The sequence below is a fragment of the Phascolarctos cinereus genome, unplaced genomic scaffold (genome assembly GCF_003287225.1).
Source record: "Phascolarctos cinereus isolate Bilbo 61053 unplaced genomic scaffold, phaCin_HiC Scaffold_9;HRSCAF=440, whole genome shotgun sequence".
NCBI lineage: Eukaryota > Metazoa > Chordata > Mammalia > Diprotodontia > Phascolarctidae > Phascolarctos > Phascolarctos cinereus.
Window position 1 is genome coordinate 198,239,437 of NW_027556402.1, and position 17,142 is coordinate 198,256,578.

General features: G+C 37.7%; 1 protein-coding gene across 1 annotated transcript in view; it reads left to right on the top strand.

The window, feature by feature from the left end:
• POLN (DNA polymerase nu) overlaps window positions 1-17,142 on the top strand; it is a 329,088-nt gene that overhangs the window by 40,518 nt on the left and 271,428 nt on the right. The window contains exons 7-10 of the mRNA XM_078148556.1: window positions 7,731-7,791; window positions 9,885-9,949; window positions 13,366-13,449; window positions 13,807-13,902. Of these exons, the coding sequence (XP_078004682.1) occupies window positions 7,731-7,791; window positions 9,885-9,949; window positions 13,366-13,449; window positions 13,807-13,902 (306 nt within the window). The remainder of the gene's footprint in view (window positions 1-7,730; window positions 7,792-9,884; window positions 9,950-13,365; window positions 13,450-13,806; window positions 13,903-17,142) is intronic.

Sequence of the window (17,142 nt, forward strand, 5' to 3'; positions counted from 1 at the left end):
GAGTTTTCAAATCAAAGAAAAAGTACTATTTAACTAGCCAGAAAGAAAGAATTCAGATGCCAGGGAGTCACAGCTAGTGTCAAGCAAGATCTGGTAGCTACTGCCATAATGGACAGGAGAACTTGTAATATAGCATGACAGAAGGCAAAAGATAAAGTCATATAAACAAGAATTAAAGCCCTGCAAAGTCGAGTATAACTTAAATAAAATAGAGGACTTCCAAATAATCCTGATAAAGAGTCTAGAACTTTGAAATGCAACACAGGGATCAAGAGAAACATATAAAAGTTAATACATTTGAGTAACTGGAAGAGACTTTATAATAATGAAATGTGTATTTTAATAGGGAGAGAGGAAACAAGTGTCTAAAGAATCCTAATGTCTTCATGGATCATAGAGTAAATAAGGCAGAGGGCGTGGACATAGTTTTTATTACATTTTGATGATCTTAAGAGAAAAAAGAAAAGAGAAAGAAAAGATAATACGCTAGGGAAGAAAGGAGGAAGGCAGCAGAACATAGCTCCCATAATTGGGGTGAGCCAAAAAAAAAGACTATAAACATAGAGGAAGGGGTAAGGGAATGTGCTTCACATGGATCTCATTTTTATTTGAACAAAAGATCAAATAGGTCCAGAGACTGGGGAACCCTGTATGTCCCCTATAATCGTGGGATGTTCTTTTGATACCAAAGGAAGAGGCCAAGTATCTCCATATTGATTATAGGTGGTAGTTTACTCAATCATTACTTACAAAGCAGGGGCAGTCTGGGGCAGCTGCCAGACAATTCAGTGGATCCCTGCTAAAAACCCTCAAAAATCCCTGTGGTAATTATAGTAAACAGACAAAGGCAGGAGGTGCTAGAGAATGCATCACTACTGATTGGATATTTTTGTTTTTCTGCTTAGTAATGAGATTGGGGGTTAAGCCAAAGTTATGCCCAAACATAAATTTGTGTATTGATCATGTCCCAGTCACATATGGCCCGTGATATTCTTGTTTTGGCTTTCATAGGTCACAGTATCTTAAGTTATGACTCAATGTTTAAAATATAATTCAGTATCTGAGTTATGATTGTAAACAGGTCACCATGTTTGGGCTTCGACCTATCATAGAGTTTAAGGTTTTATGGCTTTTTATATATTACTTATTCACTTATTTTTATGGCTTTTTCCCAGTTGGGACACACACACAGACACACACACAAGAGTTTGTGTAAAAATATGTTAAATGGAATAGGAAATCAAGTAGGGGTAGGGTAAGTGTGAGTAATAGGAAGGGTAGTTTTAGGGAGGAATTAGTTAAAAAAAAACAACTCTATCTTCAGAGGGTAGAATATGAAGTGAGGATGAAATGGAAGAAAAAAAAAGAGTAAGAACCTGTGATCAGGAACTGGATAATAAGAAGAGAAGAAAAGTAATGGAATGGTAGCATGTTGCATAAAATATAGATCATTATGATTGTACACACTCTTTTCTCAACATCGTCTTTAGGAAGAGAGGGATAAGGAAAAGAGATGGAAACTTGTCATAGGATAGGATGGGGGGAAATCAAAACAGTTAACAATTATAACCATGAATGTGAAAGTGATGAATTCATCCGTAAAATGAAGGTATCAGAATGGATTAGAAAGCAGCATCAAGCAATAAGTTGTTTACAAGAAATGTATTTGAAAAAGAAAGGTTCACCCAGAGTTAAAATGAGGGAGAACAAAATCTATTATCCTTCAGGTAAGCTCAAAAAGCAGAGTTAGCAATCATAATCTCAGACAAAGCAACAATAAAAATATTCAAATAAAATATACAAATGGGAACTACAGTATGCTTAAGCGTACCATAAACAATGAATTCATGTTAATACGTAACTTATAGGCACCAAATGGCATAACATCTAAATATTGAAAGCAAAAATCAAATGAGTTATGAGGAGAAACAGGCAGCAGTACTACAATAGTAGAGAGTCTCAGTGTACCTCTTATATACCTAGAAATGTTTAACAAAGCAATAAACAAGAAAGAAATTAAGGACCTGGATAAAATTTTAGATATGTTAGATATTATAGCTCTCTGGTGATAACGGGAGTATACCTATTTTTCAGCTATACATGGAACCTTTACAAAAATTTACCATATGTTAAGGCATAAAACCTCACAGAGAAATGCAAAAAAACCAGAAATATTAAACACATCCTTAACTGACTACAATGCAATGACAATTATGTTCAAGAAAGAATTAAAAATTACTTAGAGACTAAATAATCTAATTATAAGGAGGTAGTGGGTTGGAGAACAAATTACAGAAACAATAGAAAAATTCCAAACAAAATGATAAAAAGGAAGGCAAAAACAGTCTTTGCTTTTGAGGAACTCATGTTCTAATGGGGGATGTGACATAAAACTAGGTACATATAAGATACATATATACAGAGCAGTTATAAAGCAATCTCTTTTTAAAAATTTATTTTTTTTATTAAAATATTTTTTGTCCTCCACTTTTATTGGAAAAACCAAACCAAAACCAAGTAACACTTATACATGGTCAATCAAAACAAATTCCCATGTTGACTATGTTCAAAAAATGTTTTATTCTTTGCCCTGACTCCATCCCCTCTTTCAGGAGGTGTATAATAACATGCTTTATTATTTGTCCTCTGGAAGATGTAAGACAGTCTCAGAGGGAAAGGTACTGCCACTGCTGTGGCCAGGAAAGAGACCTCCTATAGAAAAAGAGATTTCAACCAAGTCCTGGAAAAAACCAGGGAAACTTAATTGGTGGAGGTGAAGAGGGAGAATATTCTAGTCAGTGAAAATCACAGAGAAAGATGGAGTGTCCTTTGCGAGGAATAATAAGTAGCTCATTGTAGCTGGGTCATAGATTACTTAGAAGAAGGAAAGTGTAAGAAGACTAGAAAAGTAGGAAGGGTCACATTGTGAAGATCTTTAAATGCACTTGGACAGATCTATATTTTAGAAAAATCACTTCGGCAGCTGAGTGGAGCATAAATTGAAGTGGGAAGAGGTGAGGCAGGAATACTATATTATACTATATATACCTGTATGTTATACTGTACTGTATTAATATTATATCATAGTAGTCCAATGAAAAGTGATGAATGCCTGAACTTGTGTGGTAGCTGAGTGAGGGGAGAGTCAGGGTTGTATATAAGAGATGAAGTGGAGGTAGAAAAGAAAGGATTTGGCAACAGATTGGATATGTGAGTGAGATTGGGGAGTTGAGGATGACACTAAGTTTGTCATGAGTAACTGAGATGGTAGTGCCATAAATTCAATCCTGAAGAATTGGTAGATCGAAAAAGAAATCATAGAAAAAATAGAAAATTAAAGAAAATGACAACAATGAAACCACATTTCAAAACTTAGGATGCAGTCAAAGCAGTCCTTAGGGAAAATTTTACATCACTAAACACTTTCATCAATAAAAGAGGGAAAAAACAAATCAATGAATTGGGCATGTAACTTAAGAAACCTTAGAATATAATTACAACCAAGAATCACCTACCCAGCAAAACTGAGTATAATCCTTCAGGGGAAAAAATGGTCATTCAGTGAAATAGAGGACTTTCAAGCATTCCTGATGAAAAGACAAGAGCTAAACAGAAAATTTGACTTTCAAATACAGGACTCCAGTGGAACATGAAGAGGTAAACAGGAAAGAGAAATCATAACAGACTTTATTAAGATTGAACTGTTTACATTCCTGCATGGAAAGATGATATTTGTAACTCATGAGAACTTTGTCAGTATTAGGGTAGTTGAAGGAAAAAAATTGTATGTATGTATATATAGATAGATAGGCAGAGGGCACAGGGTGAGTTGAAGATTAAGGGGTCATATCTGGAGAATAAAATTAAGGGATGAGCGAGGATGATACTTGGAGAAGAAAGGGAGAGGTAGAATGGGGTAAATTATCTCACAAAAAAAAACAAAAGAAAAGTCTCTCATAGTGGAGGGGAAACAGGGGAAGGTGAGAGGGAATGAGGGAATCTTATTCTCATAGGATTTGGCTTAAGGAGAGAATAACATACACATTCAATTGGGTATGGAAATCTGTCTTACCCTACAGGAAAATAGTGGGAGAAGGGGACAAGAGACCAGGGGGGTGATAGAGAGGAGGGCAGATTGGGAAAGAGGGTAATCAGAAGCAAATACTTCTGAGGAGGGACAGGGTCAAAAGAAAGAATAGAATAAATGGGAGGGCAGGATAGGATTAAGGGAAATAGAGTTAGTTTTTCACAACACGACTACTATGGAAGTGTTTTGCATAGCTACACATGTATAACCTATATTGAATTGCTTGCCTTTTCAATGAGGGTGGGTGGGGAGGGAGGAAGGGAGAAAATTTGGAATTCAAAGTTTTAAAAACACATGTTTTAAAAAAAATGTTCTCACATGCAACTGGGAAATAAGAAATACAGGAAATGGGGTACAGAAGTCTATCCTGCTCTACAGGAAAATAGAAGGGGAAGGGGATAAGAGAAGGGAGGGGGGAGAGATAGAAGAGAAGGCAGACCAGGGGAAGGGGTATTCAGAATGCATGCCATCTTGGGGTGTGGGGAGGGGTCAGAAATTTGGAACTCAAAATCTTGTGGAAGTGAATATTGAAAACTAAAAATAAATAAATTTGTATGTATGGAAAAAAAAAGAAAACTTAGAATATAATTTTTTTTTTAAAAAACCAAACACCAAAATGTTAAGTCCATACCAGAAAGTATTAGAAATAAACTATCGTGTGCCTTTCACAGCTGTCTCTTGGGGGAAGATTCTTAACCAAACAAGGATAGAGATAAAATATAAAATCAATAATTTTGATTATGTGAAATTGAAAAGCTTTTGAACAAGCAAAATCAATGTAACTAGAATAAGAAGGAAAGTGGTCAATGTAGAAAAAAAAATCTTCCATCAGATATCTGTGATAAGGGTTTGAAATCCATGATTTTTAGGGAACTAATACAAACATATAAGACCAAGAACCATATCTCAGTGAATAAGTGGTCAAAGGAACATCTGTTCTCAAAATAAGAATTGCAAATTATTAACAACCAATTCAAGAGTTCTGAAATCTCCTTATCCAAGATAAGGATAAGGATAACCATAATCTGTTGGCTTTTGGCTTTCCATCTCTCCCTCTGCCTTCCTTTACCAAACTCCACTCTTTGTACATACAGCCTTTTACTCCCGAGTTCTTTCCCAGGCCGTCTCCCTTGTATAAGCTACTCTCTCTTTACCCCATCTTGATCCCTTGGTGAACCAATTCAACTCTACACTGCCCTCCTGTCTTAAGTCCTTAACTGCCTTATCATTTCTCTGATTGTGCCTTGCTGAACGTCAGTCTTGGAGGTTTATTTGCTGCTTTTCACTCCTCATGTGCTGCTAAACGAAAGTGAAGAAAATCATGCAGCCATTCTGACTGGGTCTACTACAAATTTATGCTACATAACCTCAACTGAACCCCCACTACTACTAGGCAGTCCTACTGTTCCTCCATTTCCAACTGCATATCCCATAGTGGTTTCCTCTCCCCTTCTCTTCTTAGCTGAGAATCTTGCCTCATGTTTTACAGAAAAAAATGAAGTTAATCTGTTGTGAGCTTCATCTTCTCCAAACCCATCTATCTTCCCTATTCCTGTAGAAAGAAACACCTTCAGTATACAATCCAAAATCCTCTTTTTGGTGTTCGAATTCCTTCATGACCTAGCCCCCCTCCTTCCTTTTCAGTATCCTTACACTTGCTATCCGTCATGTACTTTTTGATCCAGTGACACTGTCCTCCTTGTTGTTCAACAGAGAAGACTCTCGGCATTTTCTCTGACTGTCCCCCATGCGTGTTATACTCTCCCTTCTCATCTCTGCCTACTGATTTCCTTGGTTTTCTTAAAGTCTCAGCTAACATCTCATCTATGGAAGCCTTTTCTAACCCTTCTTAATTCTAGTGCCTTCTTTCTTTTAATTTTTCTACTTTATTTATCCTGTATGTAGCTTGTTCGTATAAATTTGTTTACTTGTTATTTTCCCTATTAGATTGTGAGCTCCTTGAGGGTAGGGACTTAAAAAAATTTTTTTAAAATTTTTACCTTTTTGTATCCCCAGCACTTAGTCATATGCCTGGCATATAGTAAGTATTTAATAAATATTTATTGACTGACCATTGGGAAAATTTTTGACTGTCTCCTATTCCCCTTGCCTCACAATCACCTTGTGGCTGCAGCAGGTGCCCATTGGTAGGCTCTGCACTCTGGAGCAATGACTGGCAAGAGCCCTGCCTCTCTCATTTTTGTTACTGGACTTTCATTGATAGCTGCTGTGATGCAGACATGCTAGAGAAAATTTTCAGGCTAGTAACATTTTTTTTTTGTCAGGTGGAGGGAAATGTTTTCTTTAATATGTCTTCTAGGTTTGTATAGCCTTTTAGATTGGGATGAATATTGCTGTCAAGTTTACCTATTTATTTTATAATTTTTTCATCAGAACCTATGTTCAGATTTGAGGATCCTTTACAGACTTACAGTGGATCTTTGTTCTAAATTAAAGGCAAGAATTTTATTATTTTTATCATTAATTAATTTAGTTGAAAGTGAGGAAGATGCTTGTTTTTTCAACTCCCCTTTTAACACCTATCACCTACAATATCTTTGAATGTGAAGGATGATAAGATAGTAAGATATAAGATACAGTAACATCCCTGTCCTATGACAAAGGAGGGGGCAGGGATGGTAAGATATTAAGTTAGAAGATAAGTGAGTTATGTTGTTTCTATGGAAAGAAAAGAATTCCAATAATGTTTAGTGCCCTAAAATCTATTAAAATCTATTCTTTGCCATGTGCTTAAAATGTAAGGAAATTTTTTAATAGGTTGCTTCATTTCAGATACTGCCATTGACATAAAATGTGAGAATTAACATTTCCTAACTTTGTCTTTTGAAAATATAAATTAAACCTTGGGCTTGGTTGTTGTTCAGTTGTGTCTGATTCTTCATGATCCCATTTGGGGTTTTCTTGGCAAAGACACTGAAGTGGTTTGCCATTTCCTTCTCTAACTTATTTTACAGATTAGGAAATGGAGGCAAACAGTGTTAAGTGACTTGCCCAGGGTCATACAAATAGTAAGTGTCTGAGGGCAAATTCAGGTTTTCCTGATTCCAGGCTCTATCCACTGTGCCACCCAGCTGACCCAGAAAATCTTAGGCTATGGCGATCTAACTCTATAAAATAATTTTTTGGTAGTTTAATTGGTATGGCACTGAATAAGTAGGCCATGGTGATCTAAATTTAAATCCTGGAGTCCCCAAGGAAAGGTTTCAGAAAGAACCTGACCTTGTTCCGTGGATTGAAAAACAAACAGCTTTCCTTCTATAGACCCCTTGCCTGAAGGTTCTGCTTAGATAGTAGTTTCCACCTGATATGTATTTGCTTATCTTGATAGTAGAGACATTGAAATAAAATAGAACTGAAATGAACAGTCAGACATTTTGTTTTGGGGGAACTCAAGACCACTGAAATTTGGTTTCCATTTTAGCTGAAACTTCTTATGTAGTATTTAGATTGTTTGCCCCAGTTATTAAAATATGAAATTCCCTTTAGTTTGCAACTTCTCTTTAGAATGATAACTGTAGTGCTGTCTTAATATCTCTCTCAACATTTACTGTACTTTACTGTAAAGTACATTAATAGCAATAAAAAGCAAGTAATATATTTGTGAATTTTTCCTACAATGCAGGTTTGTGGTCTGTGGCAATTATTTTATACTTTGGAACTTCCTCTGATACCCATTTTGGCAGGTAAGAAGATAAAATTGAAAGAAAAATGTTTTACAACTGAGACTTCAGAAATCTCACATATATTATGATTATTGCTTAACTGTTCTTAGATTCAGCTTCTCTCCTTTCTAGTTCATCCTCCACATTGTGGCAAAATTGATATTCCTAAAACACAGATTTGACTAGGTCATTTGCCTGCTCAGAAGCTTCAGTGATTCTTTGTTGCCTGCAGGTTAAAATACAAACTTGTCTGTTTGATGTTTAAAATCTGTCATAATCTGGCTTCAGCCTATCTTTCTAGGAATAATTAATCATACCTCATCCCCCCTCGTAGACTCTGCATTCTAGCCAAACCAGAGTACTTGCTATTCCTCATACATGATATTGTATCTCCCATCCTCATGCCTAGAATGCTCTCCTTCCTCGCCTCTACCTTTTGGAATTTCTAGATTCCTTCAAGGCTCAGCTCCAGCACCACCACCTACAAGAGCTCTTTTCTGACTCTCCTAAGTATTAGTTGTTCCCCCTCCCCGAGTGCTTTGTATATATTTTGTTTTTATTTCTTTATATTTTGCATTTCTCTTTATGTTGTTTTCTCCCATTAGAATGTGAGCTGTCTGGGGGCTTTTTTGTCATTGTATCCCTAGTGCCTAGCCACAGTGCCTGACATATAGTAAGGGCTTGTTGAAGTGAATGGAATCACCTGGGTCTAATTCTCCCTTTCATTAGGAAGGATGATTTCAGTAGGTCATCTCAAGTGCTGATGAAACTGAAAACAGCCTTCCTGTGTTCCTCAGTTATCTGTAAAACAATAGACTAGACATTCTTTAAGTTTTCTTCCTTCTTTGACTTTCTGTGTTCAAAAATCTCTTCACGTTCTGGATCTTTTATAGCCTCTGATTTGTTTAGACAGCTGACAGAAATGGAAAAAAAAATACCCCAATGTGTTGTTCTTGGTTCAGGGGGTGGGGAACCTGTGGGCTCTAGGCCGTATGTGGGCCTTCTAGGTCCTTGGGTGTAGCCTTTTGACTGAGCCCAAATTTTACAGAACAAATCCTTTTATTAAGGGGATTTGTTCTGTGAAGTTTGGATTCAGTCAAAGGGCCACACTTGAGGACCTAGAGGGACACATGTGGCCTTGAAGTTGCAGGTTTCCCACCCCTGTCCTTGGTCTATGACTGTCCTGCTGTATTGTGGCCAGGGAAAGGGTCATCTTCTTATATTTGCAATAAGAATAGTTTAATTTCTAAAGTACTTTAAAGTTTACAAAATACTTTCTTTGCAACTACCTTGTAAGGTTGGTAGTACAAGTATGATTTACTCTCTTTTTATATATGAGGAAACTGAGACTCAGAAAAGTATAATGACTTGGCTAGTGTTTCACATGCTGTGAGTCAGAACCAGAACTCCTCATTTCAAGTCCTCTACTATCTCTCAAACATACATGATTAACTCTTATTAGTCCAGTTTATCTTTCCTTGTTCCCCAACTGTTTATGCTCCTCTTTTCCACTAGGGAGCATAATGGAGCTGTCTTTATTTCTTATAGAATTACTGCAAAGCCTCATTTTCTCTCTCTACCTCCTTGACCTTCATCTGCTTTACTCTTGTTCACACTGTACATGTAGAGGAGTGTAGTCTGGAACTGAATTTCAGCAACTGTGCCTGTGGAGGTGGGTGAAAAGTTTTTTAACCACTGATTCCTTATTGGCAACTACATACTGACTGTAAAGATATATGCTTATACAGAAATACCCATCCTTCTTAAGGCCACTAGGTTTGAAGAAAACACTATGTTAGGTTAATCAACAATTTCTAAATGACATCAGTCTAAGGATCAGTTTTATCAGCAACTTAATGTTCGGGCAAGTTAAGAACAGTGAGACACAAGCACTAGCTCAGATTGTGACCAGCCATACAACTTGTATCTCAGATGCTTGGTCAAATGAAGGACTTTGAGAGATGTTATTGTGAGAAGATTTTGGCCAACTAAATATTATGTGGAATATGCCTGTATAGATCCTTTCCTGCCTACAACATTGAGTTAAACTGATAACTTCAAGAGTTATTTGTTAATGTATATGAATAGTACCTATTTTGTTATGTGAATTTCAGTGATGGAAACCCATAAAATTCAAGTGAATAAAGAAGAAATGAAGAGAACATCAAAACTTCTTGGGGTAAGTTAAGATTTTTAAGGTTACTTTCTATGTTAGGATCATTTTTCATTTAAAATTGGATTTGTCCAGTTGCAGGTTATGCTTCCTTACGTTTGAAATAAGAAGAAAAGAACTTGAATGGTTTTCTCCCCTCTCATCACCACTCACTTCAGGGTAGCTTTGAATATCTTCTTCCATGGACTCTTAGAAGATCCATGCAACCCAGTAAGGCAAGAGGCAGAGTGTCCCTCTACTCACTAGGAACAAAGGCCTTTGAGTCTAACAGCGAGAACTAGACTTAGGACCTTGCGTATTCCACTACTGCTGTTGTAGGTAGGAGAATGATGATCATTGTAGTACAGAATTTGGTTATACCCTGCATGCCTCAAGGAAGGGAAAGGAAGAAGGCAGGAAGTAGTGAAATGAGGAAGAAGAAAGTGGAACAAAAAGGTCTGTGGAGTGTATTTGAGACTGCTTTCTATCAGCTTAGAAAAGGAATTAAAGTCTTCCTAAAAGAACCCAAACCTTTCATTTTCACCTTCTTCTCTCGTTTATCAAATTTCTTCCTATCTTTAAAGCCCAAGTCAAATGCTGTCTCCTAAATGAAACCTTCCCTTATTCCCATTCCCCATTCCTCTTGATAATAATCTTTCTATCTTCAATCAACCAGTCAACATATATATGCTAGGTACTATGCCAAGTGCTTGGGGTAACAAGAGAGTGAAAATATGAACTACACTGAACTACATTAGTGATAAGGATATGATTCTAGAGAGATTCTAGAGAGGGCTGAACATTTCTGTGGTGTTCTCAACAGACCATCATCAATCAATGCTGAAGTCATTGACTGTTTACCTGAAGTTAACATCAGTCCCTCTCTAGCTGAACTTCCAACTGAAGAAGAGGTTTTGAATGCCGTTAGTCTCCTTTCATGTGGCAGAGCTCAGGTTTACAAGGCAAGGAGTCCACTACTCATACAAAAACTAACTGAAATTTTCCAGGCTATATGGCAAGAGGAGATTATCCCCCAGGGGTTCAAGGATACCTCCATTGTTCATCTCTAATAAAGGTAAAGGAAATAGGTTGTCCTGTGACAATCACAGGGTGGTCTGTCTCTCAGTCATTGCTGGCAGGGTTCTTGCCAGAGTCCTCGTTAATTAGCTGATCCTTCACCTGGAAAATGATCATCTTCCTGAGAGCCAGTATGGCTTCACAAAGGGCCAAGGAATGTTTGATATGATCTTTGCTGCCTGACAGCTCCAGGAGAAATGCCAGGAGCAGAACAGAGGCCTACATACAACATTCATCAATCTGGCCAGGGCCTTTAATACTGTCAGTGATGAGGGCTTGTGGAAATTTATGGTGAAATTTGGTTGCCCTGAGAAGTTCTTCAGTATTGTATACCAGTTCCCTGACAGCATACTTGCACAAGTAAAGGATAATGAACTCATATTCTTGTGCTTTCCCAGTCACCAATGGAGTGAAGCAGGGCCATGTGCTTGCTCCTGTGCTTTTTAGTATGATGTTTTCAGCAATGTTGTCAGACTTCTTCAAAGAAGATGAAAATGACAGCAAATTATTTAACTTGAAAGGTTGCAAGTCAAGCCTAAGCTGAGGGAGAGTTGGTACATGATTTTTCGCTCAGAGATGATTGTGTACTCAATGCAGCCTCTGAGTCTGGCATGCAACGAAGTATGGATTGATTCCCTGCTGCTGGTGCTAATTTTGGCCTAACAATTAGCACTAAGAAAACATAAGGTCTCCACTAGCCAGCACCACACCATATATATGTGGAACCATCGGAGCAAATGGAGGAATTTTTAATGCTGTGGATAAGTTTGCTTGCCTTGGCAGCATACTTTCCAAGGACATACACATAAACAATGAGGTTGATGCATGCATTGCCAGAGGTAGCTTAGTGTTTAGGAGGCTCTCAAAGAAAGTATGGGAGAGAAGAGGTATTAGATTGTCTACCAAACTGAAGGTCTACAGAGCCATTGTATGCCTGTGAAACCTTGACAATAGATCAACAACATGCAAGGAAAATGAAGTGCTTCCATTTGATTTGTCTTAGTAAGATTCTCAAGCTCATCTGGCAAGATAAGGTACTGAACACTGAAGTGCTTTCTTGAGCTGAACTGTCAGACATTCAAACTGATGGGCTGGCCACATTGTGCAAATGCCAAATGCATGTTTGTCTAAAAGACTATATGTTATGGAGAACTCACAAGGCAAGTGCCCACATGGAGGTCAGAAGAAGTAGTACAAGGACACTCTTAAGGTCTCTTTGAAGAACTTTAGGATTGATTGCTTCACGTGAGAGACACTGGTAAAGGACCACCCAGCATGGTGTGCCTGCATCAAAGATGGCGTTGTGCACTATGAGCAAAGCAGAATTGCAGTAGCTCAAAAGAAACGTGAGATACTCAAATTTGGAGACATCTCCCCTTCAAATGTTATGTGAACTATTTGTGCCCAACCTGTGGTAGAGCCTTCTGACCTTGTATTGGTCTAGTCAGCCGCTGTCAGACACACTGTATCTTGATTGCAACAGAGTGATGTCATTTTGGTCCTATTCAAGAATGAAGGATAACAACCACTAATTATTATTATTATTATTATCATCATTATCATGATTATTTTCAAACATGTTTGAGAATTGTGTTGATGACTTTCTAACTTCATTGGTATTTCTAACTTTATTGTAGTGATAAATTCTTTTGTTAAGTGAAATTTGTAGAATTACAGAATGTCAGAGTTAGAAAACGATCTTAGTGATCATCTGGACCAACCTTCTTGTTTTATACCAGGGAAAGTAGCTTGTGTAAGGTCACATGACATGGACTGTAAGTAAGTAGGACTTAAACCCAGGTCTTTTGAGTAGTATGCTAATAAGAGTTCTTCATAGCATCTAAAATGTGTCTTGACTCTGTTTATCTGTGTATAAGGTAATGCTTCATTATGGCATTGAGAGGAGCTCTAGGTTCTTGACAACTATGCTAGTGGAATTCTATCTCTGGTATATTCTAGTAAGCTGGAAAAGCTCTGAATACTGATCTCTCATTGGATTGTGTATCTCTTTTACAAGGCTCAGGGTAGGTAAGTTCTGGGAGACTAACTACCCATAAGGTTAGCTACCAGGTGACTTTTTTTTGTCCCCAACTTAACTCACTAAACAGTCTAATAAGACATTCAGAGCTTGTGGTTTACATTGGTGATGGGGGCATATGAACCAATAAAATAATTTTTCTCTAGCCTGTGTTGCTATTTAAGAGAGAAACCTAAATAAGTAAGAAATTTTAAAAATTAAAGATTTTTAAAAATATGAGTTTTGATTGGCGATTATTTTGTACTATTAAGATTCTTGTCATCTTATGAAATTCTTTAAAACTGAGAAAAGTTATTAGTGAAATGAATTTGTCACATTATTTTTGCAGTTTCATTTAAAGGAATTGGAAAAAGAAGCCCATGTTGCTGCAGGAGAGCAGTTTCTTGTTACTAGCAATAATCAACTTCGAGAGGTAAATCTATGTCTTTGTGCTTTATACAAAATAGTATCCTTGGGAAGTACATTTCTTACTTAAGAATTAGATAAAAGATTTTTGTCATGTTACAAACATTATCTATTTGTCATGTTAATGCTATGAAAATTGTAGCTGTTATTAATTTTCATATTGATATTTATTTCAAAGCTTTTTAAAAAAAAATTCAGGATTTAATTATTTTTATAATTTGTCAACTGGCATTCTCTTTTTGCTGGTTTCCTTTTTCATTATTTGCATCTCTTGTAACCACTATAAATTAGCTACTGTTGTAGTAATGTTTAGTTTATTTAATTTTGAAAGATCGTCATCATCTGAAATATCATCTTTATGCAGGTATTATTTGACAAGTTAAAGCTGCACTTGCTGTGCAAAAGTAAGACTGTCGCCCAAACCGAACTACAGAAACATCTGTCGACATCAGAAGCCACGGTGAGAAGTGAAAATTGCTCTTTTGTTTTTTGGCTTTTTTGTTCCAGATAGACAGAATCTAACAAAATGAAATTTAACATGGATGAGTGTAATGTGCTGCATTTAGGTTCAAGAAATTAATTGTACAACCATAAAAGTGGGGTATATGTACGTATGTTGGGGGTTTTAGTTGATTATAGGCTCAATATGATTTGTAAATGTGACAAGATAGACTAGACTAGGGAGGTAATAGTCTCATTGTATTTTCTGTTTGTTGGTCTCAGTCTCCAGTATTAGTTTCCATTCTGGGTACATTCTAGAAGGAATATTTGACAAATTTGAGTACTTCCAGAGGAGAGAGAAGAGAATCATAAGGAGATTTGAAGCCTGTCAACAATTCAGTTCATCATACACTTATTGAACAACTTAGTAATCAATCAATATTTATTAAATACCTCCTACTTCTAGGTATGGTTCTAAGTATTGGGGATACAAATAAAAAGAAAGTCAGCCTCTGCCCTCAAGGACCTTATAATCTGATATAGGAAGATAACACACAAAAGGAATCTGCAGGGGTGGGGTTGGGTGGAGAAAGTGCCCAGGGTAGGGGCATGATGGAGAAGTCCAAAAGAAATGCAGCCGATGGGAAATGAAGACATAATACACTTGTCCTGTAAAGGATAGTGTTGTGTTGGTGTTCAGTCCTTTTAGTTGTGTTCGTGTTTAGAGTCTTCATGATTCCATTTTGGGGTTTTCTTGGCAAAGATACTGGAGTGGTCTGCCATTTCCTTCTCCAGCTCATTTTACTGATAAGGAACTGAGGCAAACAGGGTTAAGTGGCTTGCCCAGGGTCACATAGCTAGCAAGTATTTAGGCTGGATTTAAACTTAGGAAGATGAGTCTTTCTGATTCCAAGTCCAGTGCTCTATCTCCTGTGACCTAGCTGTCCAGCTGTCATGTAAGGGATACAAATACAAAAACAAACACCTGTCGTCTTCAAAGAGTTGACATTCTAATGAGGAGGTACAACATATAACACATATAAGTAAAATATAATAATTTGGATGAGGACATATCATGTAGGATTAGGAAAGGTTTCAAGGAGAAGGTGACATCTCTGTAAAGAAGGTAAGGATTCTGAGAGGTAGAGTTAAGGAAGAAATATCTTCCAGGCATGGGGAGAAATCTCATGTAAATGTATGGAAGAGTACAGTTGGTAGCCCAATTGAACTGGAACATGGAGTGGTGAAAGGGTGACGTGTGAAATAAGGTTGTGAAATTAAATAGATTGTGGAGGTCCTCAAATACAAGACTGGAGAGTTTGTACTTTATTCTCAAGGAAAAAGGAAGCTATTGAAGGCTTTTGAAAAGGGCAATAACTAATTATTTTATAGTTGTGTGAAGGATGGAAAAGAGAGAGGAGAGATATTGGAAGTATGGAGACCAATTAGAATATTATTTCCATATGTGAGATGATAAAGTTGAGAAATAGGATATTGGCTATATAAGAAGTGAGTGGGTTAAAGAGGTGTAAAGACAGACTTGATGGTACTTGGGGACTGATTGATTGTGAGTGGTGAGGGGAGTTAGCTAGGGAAAACTGAGAGATTTTCATCTTGGTCCACTTATATTCACTTGTATTTAGGGCACTGGAATAGCAGCGCCTTCAATAGAAACAGGGAAATTTGGAGGAGGGTCAGGTTTAGGGAGGTACATAACCATTTCCATTTTAATGTATTGAATTTGAGGTTCCAAAGGGAAATGCAGGTGACAATGTCTAGCAGAAAGCTGGTAATGATGGGATGTGGGCCCAAGCCAAGATCTTCTCCCCTTGTCCCAAAGGGAATCTAGCTCCCATTTGTCTACAGGCCCCAGTTCCTCATCTCCCTTTGAAAGCCTTAGCCCTACCTTTTGATCTTATTCAGATGCACCTTTCACCCCTTCTCCTAAAAAGAATATAGCTTCCATTTGTCTACAGGCCCCAGAAAACCCTTAAACTTTTAGGTTCTGTATTGACTCCCCTTATCTCCCTTTGAAAGCCCTAGCCCCACCTTTTGGTCATTTCAGACTTCTTCCTTCCAGTTGCCTTCATTATCTATTCCCATTGTCTGTTCAATCCCTCAGACCTTCCAATTGGAATTCTTACCTAGACCCTTTTCCCAGCCCCCTCCTCTGGCCACCCAAAGTTACTTTAGTGTATATAAAATCCACCCTGGCCCCCATTCAAACACTGAGAATCTCTCATGCCCCAAAGGCTGAGCTTTTCTCATGCTGGCTTGTCCTTATGGGTGTCACCTGGCCTATATGATTTATCTCTAATAAACTTTTTCTCTGGCGGGAAGAAGATTTGAGTTGAATTCATTCAGGCAGGGCCTGCATCGCCATCTTGGGGTTCCAGCACCCCAAAGCTCTAGACCTCTTCAGTAATGTCAGACTAGAGTTCAGGAAATTAGGGCTGAATATGTAGATTTAGGAGCTGGCTGCATTCTAATGATAATTTAATCTTTTGGAGTAGATGAGATAGCCAGGGAGAGAAGGTAGAAAGAAAGGGCTCAGAATAATACTTTGAAGAAGGCCCACACTTAGGTAGTAGGATATGGTAAGCAAAAGAGACTGAAAAGGAGAAGTAAGAGAGGTAGAAGGAACCAAGAAAGAATAGTGTTTCCAACTTCAAATAAGAAGAGAATAAGTTGAATTAAAGGGTGATATAGGAAGGTCAATGAGGTCAAAAGCTATGAGGATGTCAAGGAAGATAAGGAATGAGAAGAGGGCAACAGATTTAGTAGTTAAGGGATAATTGGGAGAGGATTCTGAGAAGTATGGTAGAATAACACAGGAAATTACCTAGCTCTCCCAAATTCTCCCACAAACAATAGAAGGGGGAGAAGTGGTTGTTGTTGTTGTTGTTATTATTGTTTGCCCTTCTTTCTGGAAGATGACTAGGGGAGGTGATGCCATGACATGCAAGTACTTTGGGTTTAAGTGAGGGAGGGCTGTGCAAAATCACCAGCCTTACTTTCTCCTCTGGAGCCATCTGGTTCCAGTGGCAAGATATAGATCAGGATGACTGGAGATGGCTCTGGATGCAGTAAGAGACCTTGACCTTTTTAAACTTAGGTCTTTCCCAGGTCTCAGTTTGACTAAGGCAACACCCAATCAGTGATTAAGGATCGATAAGAAATGAGGCAGAGAATGGCCTCTTTTACCTAGTGGGGGAAAAAAATCAATCTGAGAGGAAAAGACCCTCTGCATTTCTGGTCC